Source organism: Acomys russatus, chromosome 4, assembly GCF_903995435.1.
Source record: "Acomys russatus chromosome 4, mAcoRus1.1, whole genome shotgun sequence".
Lineage (NCBI taxonomy): Eukaryota > Metazoa > Chordata > Mammalia > Rodentia > Muridae > Acomys > Acomys russatus.
Window position 1 is genome coordinate 5,519,692 of NC_067140.1, and position 24,979 is coordinate 5,544,670.

A 24,979-nucleotide genomic window follows, 5' to 3' on the forward strand; every position below is an offset into this window, starting at 1 on the left:
ACAAACTTAAGTTGCCTTTCCACAGTATTCTCAGTTCTACTCTATTCAGGGGCATGTTTTGCTGGTATGAGCAGGATGAGTACAGTTTTCCAGCAATCCTGCTTATTTCACAGCCTTTTTCTTGCGGTACTCTTTGCTGATGGCTGCTAGATTAATCTATCTGTTTCTTTCTTTGATAACATTGGTGATTCTACCCAGCACTCAGGAGGCAGAGGCAGGTGGATCGCTGTGAGTTTGAAGCCATCCTGGTCTAGAAAGTGAGTCCAGGACAGCCAAGGCGACACAGAAAAACTCTGTCTAGAAAAACAAAACAACAAAAACAAACAAACAAACAAAAACCAGGGAGAGAGAAAGAGAGAGAGAGAGAGAGAGAGAGAGAGAGAGAGAGAGAGAGAGAGAGAAGGATCGGACTATTATGTTTATTTGATAAGCTTTATGGCACAAGACCTGAGCGGTGGTGATCTATTTTAACCCTCTAAAATAATCTAGGTACCTCCAAGCTGAAACCCCTGAGATACTTGAATTTGATGGCTATCTCTGCTCCAGCTGAGACCCCTCCTCTTGGTTGAATCCAGTGTTCCTCTCTCTCTTCTCTTTCTCCTCCAACCCCTGGCTGGCACAAAGTCCAGACCTATTCTCTACCTGGCTCAGTCATTGGCTATCAAGCCTCTTTATTGACATTTAAGAGAACAATTGGGGAACAAAGTTTATACAATAAATTCTCCAAACAAGGATTGTAACCAGATATGAGGAGCACAGAAATCAGCATTTTAGTCTTTTCTTGAGGGCGTTCTAGACAGGGTTTCTCTGTAGCCTTGGCTGTCCTGGACTTGCCTTGGAGATGAGGCTGGCCTCTGCTGCCTCTGCCTGGGATTATGGGCCTGCACCACCAGCATCAGCATTTGAATCTTTACAGAGTACATAATAACATTTTGCCTCAGTAAAAGATTTTACCCACCTGGAGCCGGGTGGTGGTGGTGCACGCCTTTAATCCCAGCAGAGGCAGGTGGATAGCTGTGAGTTCGAGGCCAGCCTGGTCTACAAAGTTAGTCCTGGACTGCCAAGAATACACAGAGAAACCCTGTCTTGAAAAACCACCACCACCACCACCAACAACAACAACAACAAAGATTTTACACCCCTGGAACTGGAGTTGCAGACAGTTGTGAGCTGCCATGTGGGTGCTGAGAAGTGAACTGAACCTGGGTCCTCTGCAAGAGCAGCACTTGCTCTTTTTGTTTTGCTTTGTTTTTTGGTTTTTTGAAACAGGGTTTCTCTGTGTAGCCTTGGCTGTCTTGGACTCGCTTTGTAGACCAGGCTGGCCTCAAACTCACAGCAATCCACCTGCCTCTGCCTTCCGAGTGCTGGGATTAAAGGCGTGCGCCACCATGCTGGGTGAGCAGCAATTGCTCTTAACCACTGATCCATCTTCTCTGTGTAGCTCTGGCTGTCCTGGACTCCCTTTGTAGACCAAGCTGGTCACGTACATCTGCCGACCTTTGCCTCCCCAAGTGCTGGGAGTACAGGTGTGTGCCTGGCTTCCAGCCCCTATTCTCTTTTTTGTTTTGTTTTTGGTTTTTCAAGACAGGGTTTCTCTGTGTTACCTTGGATGTCCTGGACTTGCCTTGTAGACCAGGCTGACCTTGAACTCACAGTGATCTGCCTGCCAAGTGCTGGGGATTAAAGGCATGTACCACCAGGACCAGCTGATGTTTTCTTTTCTTTTTGCGGTAGGGAGTGGGGGTGGGGGTGTTCCAGATGGAGTTTCTCTGTGTAGCCTTGGGTGTCCTGGACTTGTTTGTTTTTTAAGACAGGGTTTCTCTGTGTAGCCTTGACTATCCTGGCCTCGATTTATAGACCAGGCTGGTTTTTTTTTTTGTTTTCAAGATAAGGTCTCTCTGTGTAGTCCTGGCTGTCCTGGGCCTCACTTTGTAGACCAGGCTGGCCTTGAACTCAGAACTCCACCTGCCTCTGCCTCCCACGTGCTAAGAATAACAGCGAGCGCCACCACCGCCTGGCTATTTTTGGTTTTCTTTTTGTGTGTGTGTGTGTGTGTGTGTGTGTGTGTGTGTGTGTGTGTGTGTGTTTTCGAGACAGGGTCTCTGTGCAGCCTTGGCTGTCCTGGACTCGCTTTGTAGTCCAGGCTGGCCTCGAACTCACAGCGATCCGCCTGCCTCTGCCTCCCGAGTGCTGGGATTAAAGGCATGCGCCACCACGCCCGGCTTATTTTTGGTTTTCTATCTCCCTTCTACTATGAAAACTCATTGAGGGCAGTGTGTCCCTATCTGGTCCCATTGGCCAATGCATCCCCAACACCCAGAATAAAATGTGTGTCCTGGAAAGCCTTTAAATTGGTGGATGAAAACATTAGCAAGTGGCGGAGGCAGCTACGGCAGGCAGGTGGAAGGGAGTCTCCAGGGCTCTCCAACGCAGTTCTGGGCTTCGGGGCTGCACCAACCACACAAAGAGATGTCTTTTGAAGCAACAAAAAGGTTAAAACAAAGTGTGTTTACACTTGTTGCTCATGGTGCCAGTCCAGCTGAGCAGCAAGAGGTCACACAGAAAAGCAGTCTTTGAGCCTAGAGCCTTCTTCAGTTCTCTATCTCCACACGGGTATGCGGTAGCTCTGTAACACAGGTAGGCCCTCAGATGAGGATGTCCACACTCAGTACAGTAGAGAAGACTCCTGAGGAGGAATGAGAATATTTCCCTAAAGGCTAGAAACGGTACCTCCTTGAACATCTCACTTGAAAATGTTCTGAGGTGAAGTCAACTGGGCTGTTCCAACTCTTGTTTGACCATGGACCACCCACTGCAGGGAGCAAGGTTCCTGGCTGTGCCCGGATCGGTGAGGCAGGGGCGGCCAGGACAGCCCAGACTCACGGGCCCGCTCTTCTAATGTTGGGTCCACTTGATGCTCTTGAGGTCAATGCCATCCTGCACCATCTCCCAGAGAGGACTGCCAAGGAGAAGAGGTAGTGAGTGAGCTGTAGACAGGAAGCAGCAGCCATCACTGGCTCTCAGGCCCCCAATGGTGTGTCACTGCCTGTCCTTGTTGCTCCTCTACCTTCTCCCCTGGTGAACCCCAATACAAGAGATGACAAACCTTTCCCAGCTTCTGTAAATCCTTGTCAATCCCAGCCTCTTCCTAATTTCCCCCTCGTAGAAAGCGGGGTTTGTTTGTTTGTTTGTTTGTTTGTTTTTTGTTTGGCTTTTTATGATTTTTTGAAACAGGGTTTCTCTGTGTAGCCTTGCATGGCCTGGACTCACTTCCAAGATGAGGCTGGCCTCAAACTCCCAGAGATCTAACTGCCTCTGCCTCCCTGAGTGCTGGGATAACAGACCTGTGCCATTGAACCCAGTATCGCCTCTTCCAAACTTCTAAAATTAGGAATAGCATCTGTGACTTTAACCGGAGAGGATGTCTTGGATCTATACAAGAAATGTTACTGAGAAGATTCTGGGCAATGACCTTAGGCCAAATTTGCTGTCAGGGTGGTGGGAGTGATGGCTATGAGAAGTTTTGTCTGTTTGCTTTTGCCACTGAAGGTAAAGCCCAGAGCCTCATGCACAGGAGGCAGTCTCCTGTGCTGAGCTGCAGCCATACACCCAACTACTGAAATTTCTGGCTTCCATTTCCCCAGTGAATTTTCTGTAATGTTACTGAATCCAATCCTTTGATCTTGTTTCTGAGAAAAGGTGTCACTGACAGTCTTCCTGCGCAGCTTGAGAGCTGCAATGTCAGGCATGTGGGTGACTCCTGGTTTTGGCTTTGTGCTTTCTAGGCAGGCACCACCAAGCTTTTAACGTCAGCCTTCTCTTGGTTTTTGCAGGGCTGGGGGGGTCAAACCCAAGGCCTTGGGCTGGGCGTGGTGGCGCACACCTTTAATCCAGCACTCGGGAGGCAGAGGCAGGCAGATAGCCGTGAGTTCAAGACCAGCCTGGTCTACAAAGTGAGTCCAGGACACCCAAGGCTACACAGAGAAACCCTGTCTCAAAAAACAAAACAAACAAAAAAACCAGGGTCTTTACTGATGCTAGCTAGACAAGCAACCTGTATGCTAGATACAAAAACCTCATTTTTAAACCACACTCTGAAAAACAAGAAGCTTTGTGGAACCTTTAAGTCCTATAATCCCTTTACACTTGGGTTTCTGGCAGTACGAATACAGAGCATATTGCCAAGAAAGGAGTCAGTATAGTTCCTTCCAAAGAGTCTGCATGCGGCAGCGCGCACCTCATTTCTCGGAGACGTTTCACGTGGTGAATGCACTTCTCCACAGTGTAGTCCACTTCCTCTTCTGTCGTGAAGCGGCCAATGCCAAAACCTGAGAGAACACAGAGGACCTCCATACCGGGCAGCCGTTTGGGTTGTTGTTTGGTTTTGGTTTTGTGAGATAGGGTTTCTGTGTAGCCCTGGCTGTCCTGGACTCACTTTGTAGACCAGGTTAGCCTTGAATTCATAATGATCCACCTGCCTCTGCCTCCCAATGCTGGAGTTACGGGCACATGCCACTGAGCCCTGCTTGGTTTTGTTTTGCTGACCAATATTCACCGAGGACCTACTAAATCCACAGAGAGGCTGGGGATGTAGCTCAGTTGGCAGAGCTCTTGCTTAGCGTACATCCAGTCCTGGGTTCAGTGGCTCACGGCACAAATTGGACATGGTGGTGCGCTTCTGTGAGTCAGCACTCTGGAGGTACAGGCGGGACACGCAAGGCCATTCTCGGGCTACATAGGAGCTGGAAGCCAACTGGGCTACACAAAAGCCCCTTTCTAGATAAATGCTCCTAAGAATACAGTTTGTGGGTCAAAATCAACTGAGACGTCTCCTACACCTACTCCAGACCTGCTGGGCAGAGGATCTGAGTATGCGGTGCAGACACTTTCATCTTCACCAAGATTGGAGAAGTGGGCATGGGCATAGCTTAGCAGGCAGAGTGCTTGTCTACCACGTGTGACTCCCAGGCATAGTGCCCACATGCCTGTATCTGAGCACTCTAGAGCTGGAGATATAAGGACAGAGTTCAAGGCCAGTCCCGGTTCCTAACAAGACCTTACCTTACTTAACGAACCAGGTATACAGCTGGGCAGTGGCACACCCCTGTAATCCCAGCACTTGGGAGGCAGAGACAGGCGGATCTCTGTGAGTTCTAGGCCAGGCAGATCTACAAAGCGAGTCTAGGACAGCCAGGGCTACACAGAGAAACTCTGCCTCAAAAAATCAAAACCAAACCAACCAAACAAAACAAAACAACCACCCCCAAACCCCCCAAAAAACCAACAACAACAACAAAAAACCAGGAATGCACACCCACTTGAATGTGGGTGTGTGCATGTGCACTCGATAGACAGACAGATAGAAACACGCACACACACTCACTCACTCACATCTTCTCTCTCACACACACACTCACATACACTTACATGTTCCCCCTTCCTTCCCCCCTCTCACTCACTCTCTCTCTCTTTCTGCAGCTGAATACTGACCTGATGGAGGAGTGTGCTAAATCCTCATCAGTGCCAATTGCTCTGAGGACATAAGAGGGCTCCAGTGATGCAGAAGTGCAGGCACTAAGGATGGAGAAATAAGCCTTTTAGTCCACAGGACACACAGGACCATCTCTCCTAGGGTCCTAGAATCATACCATAGGGACAAAAAGGACATAGCCTGGGAATGTCCTGGGACCTGATGATGCCATGTACATCCTGGGACATAAATCCAGCCTTTTTGGTCCCTACAGTAGATAACTTCCTTGAGCAAGGGCACTGTAAGGAGTGAAAGAGCATGACAGCTCGCGCGCTGGCTGACAAAGGAGCCAGAGAACCTCGGTATCCAGGGCAGGAAACACAACATGTAGCCCTGGAGGACGGATGGAGGATGGAGGACGGAGGACAGAGAATGGATGGAGGATGGAGGACGGAGGACAGAGGATGGATGGAGGATGGAGGACAGAGGATGGATGGAGGACGGACAGATAAACTCTGGTGGTTTACAGCTGAACTGTTATAGCTGAACTGTTAGTTCAACCCCGCAAAAGACAAACACATCTTCCGCCGGGCCACAACTTTAATCCCAGAATTTGGGAGGCAGAGGCAGGCGGATTTCTCTGAGTTTGAGGCCAGCCTGGTCTACAAAGTGAGTCCAGGACAGAAACCTTGTCTCAAAAAATCAAAAAACCACAAAAGAGCCCTTGTATCCATACCAGGAAACCCAGTGGCAGGCAGGGTACTTAACTGGCAAGCTAACTGGTGCGACCCCAGTACCTGTCCACTTGGTGCAACTCACCTCCCTGAGGACAAGGCAACATCCTTGAGTGCCATCAGCAGGCTCTCCCCTTCCACATACGCAAAAGAGAGGTTGACACAGCCTGAAGAAGAGAAAACACAATGCTGGCGCTCTGGGTCTCGGCGTCTGCCAGAAAGGAGACTGAAATGTGGAGTCAGAGCTCAGGAGCACACAGTGCTTGAAGTGGAGGAGGCACGCGCAGCCAAAAAAAAACCCTTTAGCTACAAAATATTTTTCAAAAACAAAAACAGAACAGTGGGGGTGTGGAGGGCGCCATGAAGGCTCAGCAGGTTAGGCCCTTGCTGCACACTCCTGCTGACCTGAATCCTATCTCTGAAACTCACATAAGGGCAGAAGGAGAAAACTGACTATACAAAGTTGTCCTTCAACCTCCACACAGGCACCACAGAAGGCATCCTCCAGCCCCACACAATAAAACTTAAAGAGAAAAACAGAGCTAGGCGAGGTACCACATGACTTTAATCCCAGCACTCAGGAGGCAGAGGCAGGCAGATCTCTGAGTTCGAGGGCAGCTTGGTCTACAAAGTAAGTTCCAGGACACCCAGGGCTGCACAGAGAAACCACTTCTCAAAAAGCAAAAAAAAAAAAAACCCCCAAAAACCAAAAACCAAAAAACCACCCCCCAAAAAACAAGCCCCCCCCCACACACAAAAATCCCCCAAAAGGAAAAACAGATGCAGACTGAAAGTGCACATCCATACCAGGGTAGTGCTGTTTAGGGTCCCCGTTCATCACCACATCTGGAAGGCTCTTCATTATCTTCTCAATCAGCCGCTCCGCTAACCTGGAGATCCGCTTATGGTCATACTGAGGAGCAGGGAGGGGAGCGCTAAGTACAGTAACAGCAACCAGCTCGGACAGCACATTCCAGAAGCCCTTCTCCTCACCCAGGCCTGACACGTACCACACGGGCCCTTCTTGTCTTTGCTATGTGTGGAGACCTCTGGATCTCCAGTATTGGGTATACTATCTGGTATTCAAAAAGTGCTCAGAGCTGGGCCTGGTGGCACACGCCTTTAGTCCCAGCACTTGGGAGGCAGAGGCGGGTGGGTCTCCACAGAGAAACCCTGTCTCAAAAAAAAAAAAAAAAAAAAAGGTGCTTAGTAGCTGAACACAGGGTTCCAGCTACGCAGAGAAAAGCACACAGGTAACTGCAAGCAGGGCACGTGTGGGGTCCAGTTGAATTCCCTCCCTAAGAACAAGGAGCTGCAGGACCTTTACAGAGCAGGCTGTTATAATTTTGTGCGGGACTGAACCCAAGCCTTGTGCATGCTACGCAAGCACTCTAATACTGACCCAGCGCTTTATTTTCTGTTTTGACCCAGGGTCCTGCTATGTAGCCCAGGCTGGCTTTCAATTGAAAATTCTCCTGCCTTAGTCTCCCAAGCAACTACCATTACAAACATAGGATGTCACATCTGACTCAAAGACAGGATTTTCCTAGACTTCCTCTTCCAGCAGAGATTAGATGGCTGGGAGGGATAGGATGTCGAGGCAGAACTCCCAGTACCTACCTCCATCTCTTGTTGGGCCAACTCACATGCAGCTCCCAGCCCCACCACCAAAGGTGTAGGCACTGTCCCAGACCGCATACCCCGCTCCTGCCCGCCTCCACTCTGTAGGGCCTCCACTCGTACCCGGGGCCTACGGCGGATATAGATAGCACCAACCCCTTGGGGAAAAAAGTTGTTATTAAAAAAAGAGAAACACAAATGAAACAAAATATTACCTTCTAAAGAAATTAAAATATCCCTGTTTCGGGAAAACAAAAAACAAAAACCAACCAACCAAACAAACAAAAAAAAAAAAGAAAGAAAGAAAGAAAGAAATTAAAATATTATTTCGTGTTTTATATTTTTTCTACATTAAAAAAAAATGGATTACTAGCCAGGCATGGTGGTGCAGGCCTTTAATCCCAGCACTTGGGAGGCAGAGGCAGGTGGATCGCTGTGAGTTCAAGGCCAGCCTGGTCTACAAGGCGAGTCCAAGACAGCCAGGGCTACACACAAAAACTCTGTCTCAAAAAACAAAACAAAACAAAAAAGTGTAACTGTTTTCTCTCTCTCTCTCTCTCTCTCTCTCTCTCTCTCTCTCTCTCTCTCTTTCTCTCTCCAGGGTTTCTCTGTGTATCCTTGGCTGTCCTGGACTTACTTTTTAGACCATGCTGGCAGTGTAACTGTTCTTACAAATAGAACTATTAAAACAACAACAACAAAAAACCCCAGTAGCGCATGCCTTTAATCCCAGCACTTGGGAGGCAGAGGCAGGCAGATCTCTGTGAGTTCAAGACCAGCCTGGTCTACAAAGTGAGTCCATGACAGCCAGGGCTACACAGAGAAACCATCACAAAAGAAACCAACCCACTGGGCTATGGGACAGCAGACATGCCTATGGCCCTACCACTCAGGAGACTAGGGAAGGAGGACCATGTCTTAAGACCCTGATGTAGGTACTCAGGGAAAATCAGAAATCTTAATCAAGTCACACTTTAGAGTACAAGTTGGAATCTGCAAGAACAGCTCACAAGACTGTTAATTATGACCTGTGGGAAACCTTAGCAGCCAGCATGGTGGGCAGACAGAAATGTCAGCCCTGTCTAATGACATCTGTCCTGTCTTTTGCTTCTGCTCATGGCTATGTCTAGTGAAACCTGAATTAACACAACCCTGTTTAAGGACATTGTGAAGGGATTAAGGGGGAATGCCAGCTCTGTACACAGCAACTGCAAGAATCTACAGGAGGCGAGTGCTTTTGGCTATTGGTGAATGACACTTCCATATTCCGGGACACCTTGAATGAACAGCCTTCCTGGAGAGCAGACACAGTCTCAGTTGATGGTGATGAGCATCTGTGAAAGCGTTTGCTGAGAAGTTCAAAGAGGAGGCAGGCACTGGTACCTTTAGGGCCATAGATTTTGTGGCCGCTGATGCTCATGAGGTCAATTTTCATGTCGTTGACATCAAGAGGGATTTTGCCCACAGCTTGGGCTGCATCCGTATGGAAGTATACCTTTCTGGAACTGCAGATCTGCCCTGAGCGATGACCGAGAGGAAGACCCTTAGCACAGTGACAGTCACCTGGCACTGCCGACGAGCTAGGCGACTACTAACACGCATGTAAGTCCTCTCCTACTCCCCGCCACCCCCCCACCTACCCCAGCTCCCCGCCAACTCCCAAATTCTCTGCTATTACTTTAAGATGAAGGGCAAAACACCAAAGCACAAATACGCATGATATTTTGATGCCCAAGATTCGTTGTACCAACTCATTAACTCTGGACTTTGGGAACGTAATACTACCCTTTAAATTCTTTTTTCTTATTGTTTTGTTGTGATTTGGGGTAAAAACTGAAATTAAAAACAACAACAACAATAACAAAAACCATAAATGGCGCTCAACCCTAAAGTCTAAAACCTCAGATAATAGCCGCCTAGAATGCAGGTCAGCAAGGCACGGAGCTCTTTCCCTTGGTGCAATTGGCTGCCATGTTAGAATTCTGTCTGTTGCTGGCCCCTCCCATGGAGCCGGGGTGGGCAGGATCAGGGCTAATCTGCTGTACTCACCTATTTCTGCAATCGGCTGCTTTACTCCAATCTCATTGTTCACTGCCATAACGGAGACCAGGCTGGTGTCTGGTTGGATGGCAGCCTCCAGTTCCTAAGAGCGTAGGAGTTAGGGGTCTATGTGATGCCAAGAGGGAGCTGTATAAGTAAGGAAGCAGACAGCCCGACATCTAGAAAAGGGGCCTTCACTATAGCCCTGTCCGGACACTTAACTCTTAAATACTAGGGGTTAGAGTGGGGCTCAGTGCTTACCTAGCACGTGTGAGGCATTGAGCTCAATCGCTCGGGTTCCCAGTTAAAAACACAAACTGGCAACACAAGGGGCTGCAGACATGGCTCAGCAGTTACAACTGCTACTGTTCTTCCGAGGGACTCATGTTCAGCTGCCAGCACTCCACAGAGGCTCACAGTGTCTGAAACTCCACTTTCGGGGGATTGAACTCTTTTTTCTGGCCCGCACAGGCACCAGGCAGACATACAGTGCAGGGACATGCACACAGGCCAAATACCCAGACGCAAAAAATAAAAGATAGAAAAAAGGCCAGGCACGGTAGCACATGTCCATAATCCCAGATACTAGGAGGTAGGGGCAGAAAGAACAGAAGTTCAATGCCACCCTGGGCAACAGAGACCCTGTTAGACCTCATAAAACTGCAACCTATGGGGGCTGGAGAGATGGTTCATCAGTTTGGAGCACTGACTTCTCAACCAGAGGTCCTGAGTTCAATTCCCAGTAAGCACATGGTAGCTCACAACCATTTATAATAGGATCTGATGACCTCTTCTGTCATGCAGGCATATATAGATATAGAGTACTCATTTACATAAACAAACTTAAAAAAAAATATATATATATATATAGGAGCTGGGTGTGGCGATGCGCACCTTTAATCCCAGCATTCGGGAGGCAGAGGCAGGCCTGGTCTACAAAGCAAGTCCAGGACAGTCAAGGCTACACAGAAAAACCCTGTCTCGAAAAACTAAAACAAAATGAAACAAAACAAACACACACACACACACACACACACACACACACACACACACACACACACGGGCTGAAGAGATGGCCTAGTGGTTAATAGCAATTGTTGTTGTGGTTGTGTAGAGGGCCTGAGCTAGTTCTCAACACTCACACTCATAACTACCTGTAACACCCAGGCACAGACTAAATAAATGTAAAAAAGAAAGAAAACGTAGTTGCGTAAGTATTGTAGCCCAAGACTATTAACCAGTATTTAATAGGTAGAAGCCGGAGGATCGGGAGCTCAAGGTCACTCATGGCTACATAGCCACTAGAGGCCATCCGGAGACTCATGAAACACTGTTTCTTCTTCTTCTTCTTCTTCTTCTTTTTTTTTTTTTTTTTTTTGGTTTTTTGAGACAGGGTCTCCCTATGTAGCCTTGGCTGTCCTGGACTCACTTTGTAGACCAGGCTGGCCTCGAACACACAGCGATCCACCTGCCTCTGCCTCCGGAGTGCTGGGATTAAGGGCATGTGCCACCACGCCCGGCCTGAAACACTGTTTCAAAGCCAAGAAATAGTGAGCACCCTTTCCCCCACCCCAAAGAAAAAACCTGGAAAGCTTACTTGAGACCCTAACTAGACCAAATAGACAAATCCTTACTCCAAGCTACTATAAAGCCACAGCAATAAAAGCAGTGTAACCGTGACATGGAAACATGTACTTAGGCCTTTTCTTTTAGGCAGGATCTCACTCTGGAGTCCAGGCTAGCCTCAAACTCTGGGAATCCTCTTGTTTGAGCCTCCAGAGTACAGTGTTTAAAAGTGAATTCCCCAGCTGGGTGTGGTGGTGCACGCCTGTAATCCCAGCACTTGGAGAGGCAGGCGGATCTCTGTGAGTTCGAGGCCAGCCTGGTCTACAGAAGGAGTCCAGGACAGCGAGGGCTACACCAGGAAACCCTGTCTTGAAAGACAAAAGACTGAATCCCCCCCTACACTGACGTGTTTGCTTTTGCAGTTCTGAGAGAATGTCTAGCCTAAGCCTTGTGTATACTACTATGCAATAATTCTACCACTGAGCTACACCTCTAATCACCGGGCTTCCTTTTTTTTTTTTTTTTTTAAATAATTTCCTATGTGCATGGTGTTTTTCCTGCATGTACATCTGGGTGAGGGTACCAGATTTCTTGGAACTGGAGTTCCAGACAACTGTGAGCTTACATGTGAGCGCTGCAAATTGAACTGAGGCCGAGTTCTCTGGAAGAGCAGCTCATGCTTCTAACCACTGAGCCGTCTCCAGCTCACCACAATCCCTCTATAGCGTGATAACAAACCGCAATGTGGCTGGGTGTGGCAGCGGGTGCCTGTAACCCCAGCACTTGGGAGGCAGGGGCAGGCAGATCACTGTGAGTTCGAGGCCAGCCTGGCCTCCAAAGCAAGTCTAGGACAGCCAAGGCTACACAGAGAAACCCTATTTTGAGAAACCAAAAAAAGAAATAGCAATGCAGGGAAGAGAGAGGACAGAGCCCTTCTGTGATGTGTGTCCCTCACACCCTGCACCCAGTAGCTCTCATACAAACCAGCATCACCAAAAAGCTGAGGCAAGTTTTCCATGAAGGAGGAGAACGGTGCACATACAGAACACGATATTCTCTGACCGATGTATTTCATGCTCCACTCTCCCATTAGATCAACCTTTGGCCCCACACAAAGCTGGAGGGACAGCCTTGCAGGATGAAGCCAGGCTCCTCCCCTTTGCCCCTCCTGCCTAGAGTCAGTCCTACCTTTAAGTCAATGATCCCAGTCTTCTGCACAGGGAGGTAAGTGACCCGAAAGCCCTCGGCTTCCAGCGAGCGGCAGGAGTCCAGCACACATTTGTGTTCGGTCTGCGTGGTGACCAGGTGCTTTTTTCTTGACCTGTAGAACCTGGCCACTCCCTAAGGGTTGATGATAATAAAAGAAAAGGATAACATGCTTGGAGACAGCAATGGCATGCATCCCACTTATGAACAGTCTTCCTGTGAGTGCATGCTAAGGATTGAACCCGGAGCCTCGAGTATGCTAAAGACATCCTACGTCACAGATCAAATCCCCACTCGTGTGTAGGCTCTGTTTTCTTTCTTTCTTTCTTTTTTTTAAAGACTCGTTTATTGTATATGAGTGCTTTATCTGCGGAAGAGGGCACCAGATAACATTGTAGATGGTCGTGAGCCACCATGTGGTTGCTGGGAATTGAACTCAGGACCTCTGGAAAGAGCAGGAGGTGCCCTTAACCACTGAGCCATTTCTCCGGCCCCGGCTCAGTTTTCTTAACCAATATATTTTATTATGAACTTATTAACCAAGCGTATGTCCTTTATAACCTGAGTAACCTAGACGATAGGAAAAGAGGATTAAAGAATAACAAAACCATAAGGATATCAGTTCCGAGGAACGGTTCTCCTGGCGTAATCAGCAGGATTTCTTCCGCTGGAACCTGGAGTAACCAGAACCCGGAACCTCAGCAGGAGCCAGAGCCCCGAAGCCTTCCCTCGAGCAGTTCTCTGTAAGAGCGTCTTGAAGTGGAGGGATGAACAGTCAAAACTATCCCAAATCTCTGCAGGCCCCGCCTCCAGTTCTGGGCTCGTTTATATATCTCCTCCCAGATTCTATTCACGGATCTTTTCAGCTGCCAACAATCAAGTTCCCTCACGAGGTGGTATGTCTTCTAGTGGATTAACCTCACCTATTCTCATAAGACCCTTCTGATCCACACTTAAGATCATAACAAAAACAGGTTTATCTCTCCTTCAACTCATGTATGTGATACTTTTTTTTTTTCTTTTCTTTTTGGTTTTTTGAGACAGGGCTTCTCTGTGTAGCCTTGGCTGTCCTGGACTCCCTTTGTAGACCAGGCTGGCCTCGAACTCAACACCGATCTGCCTGCCTCTGCCTCTCCAGTGCTGGGATTAAAGGCGCGCGCCACCATGCCTGGATGTATGTGATACTTTTAACATCAAGAGAAATATAAAGATAGGCTAAGAAAGATTGAAATAGCCAGAATTTCAAATGCTATAATAAAATAATAAAGTGATAATGTTTATGTTATTAAAAAGACAAGCAAACAAACAAAAACCATAGCCAAGGACAGCCCATATAGCTATGGCCTCTGCACTCGGGCATTTGCAAGAGGACACCTGCATGCTGGGACCCTCTTGGTCTACATATTAAGTTGTAGGCCACTTAGGTCTACTTAGTGAGACCTTGTCTCTAAACAAACAAAGGAGCAAAAGGAGTGAAGGGGGAAAGTAAGAAAGGACATAGACATGGCTGAGTGCAATAGTCTGTAGTCCTTGCTACTCGGGGGACTGAGGAGCTCTGGATCACCAACCTGAGGAAAATAGTGAGATATTGTCTCAAAAAAATAAATAAAAATAAATAAAATAAAAGATAAAATGAGGGCCAGGCATGGTGGCGCACACCTGTAATCCCAGCCTGGTTTACAAAGTGAGTCCAGGACAGCCAAGGCTATACACAGAAACCTTGTGTTGGAAAAAAAAAGGGGGGGGGGCACTGGGGGGACGACTCAGTGAGTGAAGTGCCTGCAGCATGTGCATGAGGCCCTCCTGGAGCCGGATGGGGGCTCAGCAGTTAACAGGAGAACCGGCGTCCCCTGGGACTCATAACTACACTTGGCAGGGCCTCTGACACTCTCTTCTGGCTCTGAAGGTACTAGGCACACATGTGGGATGCAGACAAATGTATAGGCAAAATATACATAGAATAGAAATGAGTAAATCTTTTTTTTCAAGTTTAAATAAATAAGCATAAGGGCATGAACTCTATCTCAGAACCCAGAGCTCTTGTCATTCCAGGTTTGGAGGGGCAGAGACAGGAGAATGCCAGGGACTCAGCTGCCAGGCAGGCTAGCCCCGTTAGTGAGCTCCAGTGCAAGGGGAAACCTTGTCTCAAAGGATGACCACTGAGGTGCCCTATGGCCTCCTCATAGAGGGGGACTTTCACACCTGGCATTTAAATATTTTGTTGTCACTGATTTAAGAGTCAGTGAGTCATACTGCCTTAGTTTTTCATGTTTCTTATGTGTCTGTTTTGTAATACGATACCTGATTAGTTTGGTGTCTCTCCTGTTTTTATCTGGGAGGTGTTCTCATGGAATAGTGTGTGCTGGAGGGTTCAAGCCCTAATACCTACCATTCAGGGATTTTTTATTTTCTTTTCTGAGACACTCTCACTATGTGAACTCACAGAGATCCGCCTGCCTCTGGGTCCTGAATGCTGGGATTAAAGCTGTACCATCACAGCCAGCACTGCTTAACTATAACAGCTACGAAATGGGGCCAGCCTAGATGCCCATCAACAGACGAGTAGATGAAGGAAACATGTTACATAAACAACAGAATTTAATTCAGACAAAAAGAAAAATGAAATAATGACATTTACAGAAAAATAAATGAAATCAGAAATCACTTTGTTAAGCAAAATAAGTCAGATGCAGAAACAATATTGGGCTGGAGAGCTGGAATCCAGGCATGATGGTACACACTTTTAATCCCAGCACTCGGGAGGCAGAGGCAGGCCAATCGCTATGAGTTCGAGGCCAGCCTGGTCTACAAAGAGAGTCTAAGATAGTTATGGCTACACAGAGAAACTCTGTCTCAAAAAACCAATAAATAAATAAATAAACAAACAGAGCATGGGCTGTTCTTCTAAAGGTCCCGAGTTCAATTCCCAGCAACCACATAGTGGCTCGCAACCATCTATAATGAGATCTGATGCCCTCTTTTGGAGTGTAGTTATATATGCAGGAAAACACTGCATACATAACAAATAAATAAATCTTTAAAATAAAAAAGAAAGCATACAGAGCAAGCCATGAGAAGGACACCAATAAGTAGCATCCCCTGCATGGCTTCTGCCTCAGTTCTTGCTCATCGAGGACCATATGTTATAATATGAAGTAAACCCTTTCCTCCTAAGATGCTTTTAGTCATAGTGTTTGGTTTTTTAAGATGTTAGTCCTTTAGCCAGGCGTGATGGCGCACGCCTGTAAGCCCAGCACTTGGGAGGCAGAAGCAGGTGGATTGCTGTGAGTTCAAGGCCAGCCTGGTCTACAAAGTGAGTCCAGGACAACTCCAGCTAAATAGAAATCCGTCTCGGAAAAACAAAACAAAACAAAGATGTTAGTCCTTTGAAAAAGTGAACAGCAGTAACTCTGTCTTAGGTTTCTGTCGCTGTGATCAAACTGTTCAGATCTAAGAGCCAGCTCCTTTCCTGTCCAGCTGCCACACTGAACTCAGAGCAATAGGATAAAAGACAAGGTGACTGCAAAAGGCTGAGAAAAGCTTACAAGATGGCTCAGTAAGAAAGACACTTGCCTGGTGCCTTGGATTTAATAGTCAGAACCTAAGGAAAGGTGGAAGGAGATTTCAGACTCCACAGAGTTGTCCGCTGACTCCCACACACAATTTTTTCTTTAAGGCAGAGAAAGAAATAGGGAGAAGTAAGTGGGTAGCTGGGGAAAAAATCTGAGTCCAAATGATAGAGGAACAGTAATCTCTAGACCCAAGAAGTATCTGGCTCCCTCGTGTTTAGCTCTGTCCTTCTTCCCAAACGCCCCTGAGGTGCAAAGGAAGTGCTCCAGTACACCACACCCCCGACCCCCACCTCCGTCTCTTACCTTAATCGCTATGTTGTTGGATTCAGTAGCTCCACTAGTGAAAATGATCTCCCGAGGATCAGCTCCAATCAGGGATGCTACTTGCTGTAAGCCAAGGGCCAAAGACACATAACATCAGTGCCCCCGACAGCAACCGGGCTACAGTCACAGCTAGGACAGAGTTGTGTACCAAGAGCTGTGCCACTGCATTCTACCAACAACTGCTTACAAAGAAGCCCTGTGACTACAAGGTCTGACTAGGGCTAAAAAAGAAACTGATTGTTACAGCTCAGATATTTTATCCTTTCTCCATTCTAAGACAGGCCAATAAGACTGTCAATTGTATGCAGGGGGATGGTGGCATAACGTTGTTAATCCCTGAACTCAGGAGGCAGAGGCAGGTGGATCGCTGTGAGTTCAAGGCCAGCCTGGTCTATAAAATGAATCCAGACAGCCAGGGCTACAAAGAGAAACCCTGTCTCAAAAAAGCAAAGTAAAGCCAGGCGTGGTGGCGCACGCCTTTAATCCCAGCACTCGGGAGGCAGAGGCAGGCGGATCACTGTGACTTCAAGGCCAGCCTGGTCTACAAAGTGAGTCCAGGACAGGCAAGGCTACACAGAGAAACCCTGTCTCAAAAAAAAAAAAAAAAAAAAGCAAAATAGTAATAGTAATAATAATAAATTGTCAAATGTAGCTCAGTTGGTAGTGTGCTTGACTGGTATTTATGGATGCCTGGGTTTGATGTCTAGCACTGCACACAGCAGGTATGGTGGCGCACACCTGAAATCAAAAGCACGTAGGAAGGGGGCTGAGGTAAGACCGCTGCCACACATTTGAGGCCGTTCTGTGATACACAGTGAGTTCCGAACCATCTTAGATGAAAGTGCAAAGATGCTGGATACTGGCGGTGGCACCTTTAATGCCAGCACTTGGGAGGCAAAGGCAGAAGGATCTCTGTGAGTTCAAGGCCAGCCTGATTTACAAAGCGAGTCCAGGACAGCCAAGGCTACACAGAGAAATGCTGGCTGGGGTGGGGGGAGGGAGTGCAAAGTTGGCCGTAAACAACCAAAATAGGGGCTAGTGAGATGACCCGTGGATAAAGGCATTTGCTGCAAAACCTGACACCCCAGAGTTCCTTCTCTGAGAACCTACATGGTAGAAGGAGTAAGACTGCTCCAAATTGTCCTCTGACCTCCACTCTGCATACTGATACAGACATGTACATGAATATACATGATCACACATGCATGCACACACACACATGCACAAACACACACGCAAATATATATATATATACACACACACACACACACATATATATATATATATATTTGTTTTGTTTGTTTGTTTTAAAGATTTATTTATTATGTATACAGTGTTGTCTGCTTGTAGGCCAGAAGAGGGCATCAGGTTACATTATAGATGGTTGTGACCCATCATGTGGTTGCTAGGAATTGAACACAGGACCTTTGGAAGAGCAGGCAGTGCTCTTTACCACTGAGCCATCTCTCCAGCCCTTTTGTTTTGTTTTTTTAAAGAATTATTTATTACATAACAGTATTCTGCCTGCATGTGCACATACACACCAGAAGAGGGCACCAGATCTCATTACAGATGGTTGTGAGTCACCATGTGGTTGCTGGGAATTGAACTCAGGACCTCTAGAAGAGCAGACAGTGCTCTAAACCTCTGGGCCATCTCTTCAGCCCTTATTTTGTTTTTGAGACACGGTTTCTCTGTGTAGCCCTGGCTGTCCTGGACTCACTTTGTAGACCAAGCTGGCCTCGAACTCACAGAGACCTTCCTGCCTCTACCTCCCTAGTGCTGAGATTACAGGCGTGTGCCACCATGCCCCACAATACTTGTAATCTTTAAAAATTACTTTTGCTGGATGTGGCAGCACACATCTTTAATCCCAGTGCTCTAGAGGCAGAGGCAGCAGGATCTCTGTGATTCAAGGCAGGCCTGGTCTACAAAGCAAGTTCTAGGACAGCCAGGGCTATTACACAAAGAAACCCTATCTTGTAAAACAAAACCAAGCCAGGGGTTGGGGGGGTGAGAGGGGTGAGGACTCCCAAATGTACAAATGGCTCAGCGGTTAGGAGCGTTCGCTGCTCTAGCAGAGGACTCAATTTAAATTCCTAGCATGGACACAGCAGTAGCTCACAGCCATCCTTAGCTTCCAGTTCTAAGTGATCTGACAGCCTCTTCTGGCTTCTGCAGGTACTAGGCACATACATGGTGTGTGCGCGTGTGTACACATGTGTGCACATACACACACACAGAGGCAAAACATCCATTTTTACATTTATGTATGTTTGAGTGGAGGACATACATGCCATAGCATGTGAATTTTGAGGACCAAACTTAAGTTGTTAGGTTAAGGTACCCATGGAAACATCCCACTGACCCAGGAGATGCAATTTTAAATTGTATTTACTGAACTCTCACTGTGTACTTACCAGCACAGTCTCACTTCATTTACCCAGTAATTTTTCACTTTCTGCTTGATAGCTAAGGAGTTTAAGGCTTAAAGAGATGCTTTTCCCAAAGTACTGTACATACGGGAACTAATTCGACAGCTGCAGTTAAACGTCCAGAGCTGCTCTTGTCATCTCTTCTACTGATGGCCCCGTCTAGGAAAGAAATGCCTCCCACAGGCCACTGAGCCTGACTTCCAAACTTCTCCGAGTCCTTTGTGCTAACCCTGGCGAGCATGTTCCATGGCTGCCTCACTCTCCCAGCCATACGCATGAGTCCGAGAATGCGGGTTCCCGTAGTAGTTGACAAGGTATGGGAGCATGGCATCAAGCACCCTGGGATCCTAAACACAGGAGAATGCGTCAGTCTCTTTGAGCCCACAATCAATTCAGAACCTGCTCCATCCACTGATAACTGCACACCTTGCTCAGTGTATTCCCAATGCTTCAGATGCCGTTTGCTTTCTTCCACCTACTCAAATACTAATCAAATATCAACCTGAAATACCCCCCTTCAAAACCACCTTATATCACAATGTTCTCCCATTCACTCAAGTAGTGTGTAATCACTGCCTTTCATCCTTCCTTATTTATTGAAAGATAAGGTCTTATGTAATTCCATCTGGTCTTTTTTTTTTTTTTTTTTTCCTTAAGATTTATTTATTTACTATGTATACAGTGTTCTGCCTGTATGTACACACGCACACCAGAGGAGGACACCAGATCTCATTACGGATGGTTGTGAGCCACCATGTGGTTGCTGGGAATTGAACTCAGGATGTTTGGAAGAACAACCTGTGCTCTTAACCTCTGAGCCATCTCTCCAGTACCTCCATCTGGTCTTAAATGCATAACCCTGCTAGGTACTGTGGCACATGCACTTTACAGAGCGAGTTCCAGCCAAAGCTACCCAGAGAAGCTTGTCTCAAAAGCAAAAACAAAAAAAAACAAAAAAACAGGCCCTCAAACTTGCTAAAAGATGAAGATGATCTTAAACTTTGGGCCCAATCCTTTTGCGTCTATCGCCCCAATACCTTAGAGCTATGCTTGGCTTTATGCAGTGCTAGGGATCCAACCAAAGGCTTTGTGAATGCTGGGAAAGGGCTCTACCATATATATTTACATCTGCCTGCCTTAAGGAAAAAAAAAAAAAGCCAAAGTGCTGTGATTTGATGTAGGTAGGATGACATCCCTCTGATCACAAGGATGAAAAGTTGTATTAATAACGGAATTGGGGCATAGCTAGCAGTGTGATATATGCTTAGCACCGGAGTACTAGGGTTTTATTTTGTTTTGATTTGTTTAAAAACAAACAAACAAACAATCAAACAAAAACCAGGTCAGCCGGGTGTGGTGGCACACGCCTGTAATTCCACCACTTAGGAGGCAGACGCAGGCAGATCAGATCACTGTGCATGAGGCCAGCCTGGTCAACAAAAAAAGGAAACCCTGTCTCAAAAAACCAAAAACGAAAAACAAACAGACAAACAAACAGAATCTCAGAGTGAAGAGATACAGCTCAGTGCTAAGAGCAGTGGCTGCTCTTTTGGAGGACCCAGTTTCCATTTCTAGCACTCTCATGGCAACTCACAGGGACTATATAACCCCAGTTCCAGGGCATCCAACACCCTCTTCCAGTTTCCACAGGCACTGCATTATGTGGTGCACAAACAAACAGAAAAACACTTGTAAGATAAAAGTAAAATAGATAAACAGGGTCTCATTGTATCCCTGGCTAGCTTCAAACTGACAAAGCAGCCAAGAATGCCCTTAAGATTCTGATCTTCTGCCAGGCATGGTGGCGCACGCCTTTAATCCCAGCACTCGGGAGGCAGAGGCAGGCGATAGCTGTGAGTTTGAGGCCAGCCTGGTCTACAAAGTGAGTCCAGGACAGCCAAGAATACACAGAGAAACCCTCTCAAAAAACCAAAATAAATAAGTAAATTAAATTTAAAAAAAAAAAAAATCTGCTCTGCCTGCCTCCACCAAGTATTGAGATTACAGGAATTCAGTTTTACATGGTGCTGGAGACTGAACTCAGGGCTTCCTGCATCCCAGGCAAGAACTACCAACTGAGTCACGTGAGACACATATCCAGCCCCAATAACTATTATTTTTGAATGTTTATCGACTGTTGGTCTGCTATGTCCTTTAGCACATTTAACACACGGCCAAATTCACATGGTTACTACATGGTCGTCCTGCTAATCCCAGGGCCCATGTGTTTGTTTTCTTTAAAAAAAAATTTTTTTTAACTTAGGTTTCAAAGTCCTTATGTAGCACAGGCTCCCCTTGAGCTCGCTCAAACTCCCCCGTGCCACACTGCTCAGCTCCAAGACCTGAGCATTTACTATTAACTATAATACCCTGTACTGGAAGTGATCTGACCAAGGTCAACAGCTAAAGCAGTAACGCCTTTTTCTAGTGAACTAAAATCCAAGACTCCTAATGCCCGGGTCCTTTTTCTAGCACATATAATGACTCTTGATTGTACAGAAATCTAGCCTTTGTCCTTCTAACCTTCCCTCCCTACAAAGAGCCTCAGGGAAAGCTCCCGGTTAGTCCTTACCAGAGGAGTTGTAGCCTGCACATCCATGTAGAGCGGTCGCAGCACTGCCTCTCCCTCTGAGGAAGCAGCTGACTGGGGAGCATGGTCTACAACTGACAAGAGTGACGTAGCAAAGTGAGAAACGATGCCACCGTGGACATAGGGCACACAAGAAAACAGATGGTCAAAGCCGAGGTGAATTAAAAAGGAGGGCTGAAATCGAATCCCAAAGGAAAAAGAAAAAAACAAAACAAAAACAAAAACAAAAAAAAAAACAACGCGCAGTAAAAGTCAGAAAGTCAGAGACTTTCAGCGGTTCTCTGAAGGGACGCTGGACGCAATAGGGAGGCAATGTTCAAACGACCAAGCAGAGTTGGGATAGGCTCTAAAAGCAAAACAATTTAGAGGAAAAGTGAAAAGCGCAAATTCCTACAAAGGTTCGTAGCTGGACGAGCCTCGACTATCATCTTTAAGTCTTGTCCGGGAGATTTCTGAAAGGAGTGACCCCGGTTCAGGGGACGTGTGTGGCAGGATGATCGGGGCGTCCTAGGGAAATGGGGAGCTAGGCTAGTGGGAGGCTGAGAGTCTGGGCGACCGAACGCGGCGGGGAAGCTCTGCAATAAGGCAGTGCGTAGAAGCAGCGACCGAAGGGGTTCGCACTACGGGGAAGGGTCGGAGCTAAAAGGAAAGGGAGCGTACCGCGCAGGCGCAGTCCCCGGGTGGGCGCCGAGGCCCTCGGACAGGCGACCGCGGTGGCCGCCGACGCCGCCCGCCTCCAGGCGGCTCGCAGCAGCATGTTCCGAGCAGCAGCAGAGCCCACCACCATCCCCGGCGCTCGCCAAGTCCTCAGCCCATGCTCCCGGAAGTAAATGCCCCACGCTCCGGAAGCGATCCCGCGGGCCGCGAGCGCCCTCCGCCTAAGCTTTCGGCCCGAGACGTCGAGCTGAGCGACCGCGGCGGCGAACGAGGTGAGGTGGGGCGCGACGGTGCGGGGCGTCGCGCGTGCCGGGAGCTTTTGCCGCGAGGAGGGGTGGCGGAGGCGTGCCGCGGGGCTGGCTTCTGTCCTGGCCTCTGCGGAAGCCTTTTTTTTGCGCCGCTAGCCGGCGCCGCGGGGCTGGCGGCCGGGCCCTCACTGTCGCCGCCCTCTCACCCCAGATGCCGGTGGCCGTGGGTCCCTACGGGCAGTCCCAGCCCAGCTGCTTCGACCGCGTGAAGATGGGCTTTGTCATGGGTTGTGCTGTGGGCATGGCGGCCGGGGCGTTGTTCGGCACCTTCTCCTGTCTCAGGTGAGCCGCGCGGGCGGGACTTCCTGGCTGCTTCTTACTTGGAGCCCACTTAGTTGAGGTTGGGAGCGCAGTGGTTAGGGATATGAGCTCTAAAGTCAAAATGGCTTTTCTGACTCCTTTGTGGTTCAATGACCTTAGGCAAGTTAGAGCCTGGGTTTCCTCGACTGTAGTGAGGACAGTACGCTTACCTCCGCTTTTGAAAAACCCAAACATGTTAGTGTGTTTTACAGATAATCTGGCGCGTGGTAATTGCTCAGCATGGCATTTTAATCTCCAGCTGTGTGGTTAAACAAGCTTTCCGAGCCGTTTTACTGTCTTGAGGACTGGATGTAGAGATAAAGCCGATAAACTTAGTTCTGTAATCAAATGTTGTACATGTGAGATATACTGTGCTATTCTAAAGATCATCACCATATTTTGACACTTAATTTATAAATTACTGATAATTCTGCACTAGTTAAGTGTCCTGCTAAAGCCTGGCGGTGGTGACACACGCCCTGATTGTTAGAGGCCAGCCTGGTCTCCGTAGATAAAGTTTCAGTACAAAGAGAGATCCTGTCACGGGCGCGAGAGGGTGGGAGCTGAGAAAGTGTCTTGGTAGTGTAGTTGCCAGCTAGCGGTAGTAATGCACGCTGTATGTCTACAAACACGATCACTATGTGTTTTTCTGTTTAACAGCCTTGGCGGATCTAGAACTCACTTTTAGACTTGGCTAGCCTTGAGCTTGCAGATATCTGCCTGACTCTGCCTTCCAAATTCTAAGAAAAAAGGATTGAACTGACACAACCCTGCTGCAGACCTTTTTTTTTCTTTTTCTTTTCCCTTTTAAATCTTTCTAGCTTTCTTTCTTTCTTTTTTTTTTTTTGTTTGTTTGTTTCTTCAAGACAGGATTCTCTGTTTAGCCTTGGCTAGCCTGGACTCTTTGTAGATCAGGCTGACCTTGAACTCACAGAGATGTGCCTACCTCTGCCTCCCCGAGTGCTGGGATCCTGGGCCTCCCACCACTGGGACCAGACAGCTTGATTTTTCTCTTTTTCTTTTCGTTTTTCGAGACAGGGTCTCCCTGTGTTGCCTTGGCTGCCCTGGACTGCTTTGTTGACCAGGCTGGCCTAGAACTCAGGGACCCGCCTGTCTGCTTCCCGAATACTGGGATTACAGGCCTGGACTACCATGGCTCAGAGCTTGATTTTTAATCCAGATTAAACTCAAAAAAAAACAAAACAAAACCAAAAACAATTACCTAGATGACAAATAACATCTTGGATACTATATGCCACAGAGGCACAGTCATGATTGCTTCCCCTCCCCATGTACTTCATACTCTATCTGCCTTCTGTAAACTGAAGGGAATTTAATGCAGCACTCACAATGTACCTGGGAATGGGAGCATCTTAAGAATGACAAATAAGATAAAGAGACTGTCAAGTTGTTAGTTCATCACCTATTTCAACCCTAGTTACAAAGGGGAAATTAGTTCAAATCTATTTCCTGTATTTTTATTAGCAAATGGTTCCTTCTTTCTTTCCTCCTTAGGATCGGAATGCGGGGTCGAGAGCTGATGGGCGGCATTGGGAAAACCATGATGCAGAGTGGAGGCACCTTTGGCACATTCATGGCCATTGGAATGGGCATACGATGCTAAGCAGGGCACTGATTGCCTGCTACATCTATCCTTCCCCATCCAATTCGACCCTTGTACAATAAAGTTTTTCTTCTCACTCAGTCTGTTTTTACTTCAAGGACCTAGCATTTAAAAGGGTAGGCTAAGGACTAAAGAGGTTTAGTCCTAAGACCCACATGACAACAAGAAATTGTTGACTCCAATCCCCAAGAACTGAGGCAATGTTCTTGGCCTCTACAATCACCAGGTAGAAACATGAGAAGTCTTTGACTGTAGAGCTCAGATCCCTAGTACATGCAAGCATACCACAAATACATCTCTAGCCAGGCTTGTTGGCATAAACTTTTAATCACAGCATTGCTGTATCATTAGACATGAGCTAATAAAAATGAGTTCTCACAAATCCTGATTAAGCGTACCAAATAAAAGTTAACTTAGTTACTAGTTGCTTGTTGGTAAAATCAGAAGTAATCATTTTTTTACGTTACTGCCAAATGTCCTGTTCACAAGAGAATATTATTCTGAGGTTGTCTTCCCAGTGTCTTCAGACTGAC

General features: G+C 47.3%; 2 protein-coding genes across 2 annotated transcripts; one reads left to right on the plus strand and one right to left on the minus strand.

Moving 5' to 3' along the window:
• Positions 1-2,737: 2,737 nt before the first annotated feature.
• Nfs1 (NFS1 cysteine desulfurase) lies at positions 2,738-22,344 on the minus strand. Its single transcript, XM_051143625.1, has 13 exons — positions 22,218-22,344; positions 21,540-21,631; positions 19,198-19,314; positions 16,512-16,595; positions 12,619-12,771; positions 9,874-9,967; positions 9,208-9,342; positions 7,825-7,982; positions 7,012-7,117; positions 6,290-6,371; positions 5,489-5,574; positions 4,238-4,325; positions 2,738-2,959 (listed from the first exon to the last, which is right to left on the minus strand). The coding sequence occupies exons 1-13, from the start codon at positions 22,342-22,344 to the stop codon at positions 2,896-2,898; spliced, it is 1,386 nt and encodes a 461-aa protein (XP_050999582.1). The 3' UTR covers positions 2,738-2,895.
• Positions 22,341-24,446, plus strand: Romo1 (reactive oxygen species modulator 1). Its single transcript, XM_051143624.1, has 3 exons — positions 22,341-22,486; positions 22,674-22,804; positions 24,338-24,446. The coding sequence occupies exons 2-3, from the start codon at positions 22,674-22,676 to the stop codon at positions 24,444-24,446; spliced, it is 240 nt and encodes a 79-aa protein (XP_050999581.1). The 5' UTR covers positions 22,341-22,486.
• Positions 24,447-24,979: the final 533 nt, after the last annotated feature.

Bases quoted from the DNA above. Each gene is read 5' to 3' on its own strand.
- Romo1 (XM_051143624.1), top strand. From the start codon at position 22,674: ATGCCGGTGGCCGTGGGTCCCTACGGGCAGTCCCAGCCCAGCTGCTTC. The intron at 22,805-24,337 runs GTGAGCCGCGCG...TTTCCTCCTTAG, and splicing joins GGCACCTTCTCCTGTCTCAG to GATCGGAATGCGGGGTCGAG.
- Nfs1 (XM_051143625.1), bottom strand. From the start codon at position 22,344: ATGGTGGTGGGCTCTGCTGCTGCTCGGAACATGCTGCTGCGAGCCGCC. The intron at 9,968-12,618 runs GTAGGACTGACT...CTACGCTCTTAG, and splicing joins CTGGGATCATTGACTTAAAG to GAACTGGAGGCTGCCATCCA. The intron at 7,983-9,207 runs GTACCAGTGCCT...TTTTTCCCCAAG, and splicing joins CAAAATCTATGGCCCTAAAG to GGGTTGGTGCTATCTATATC.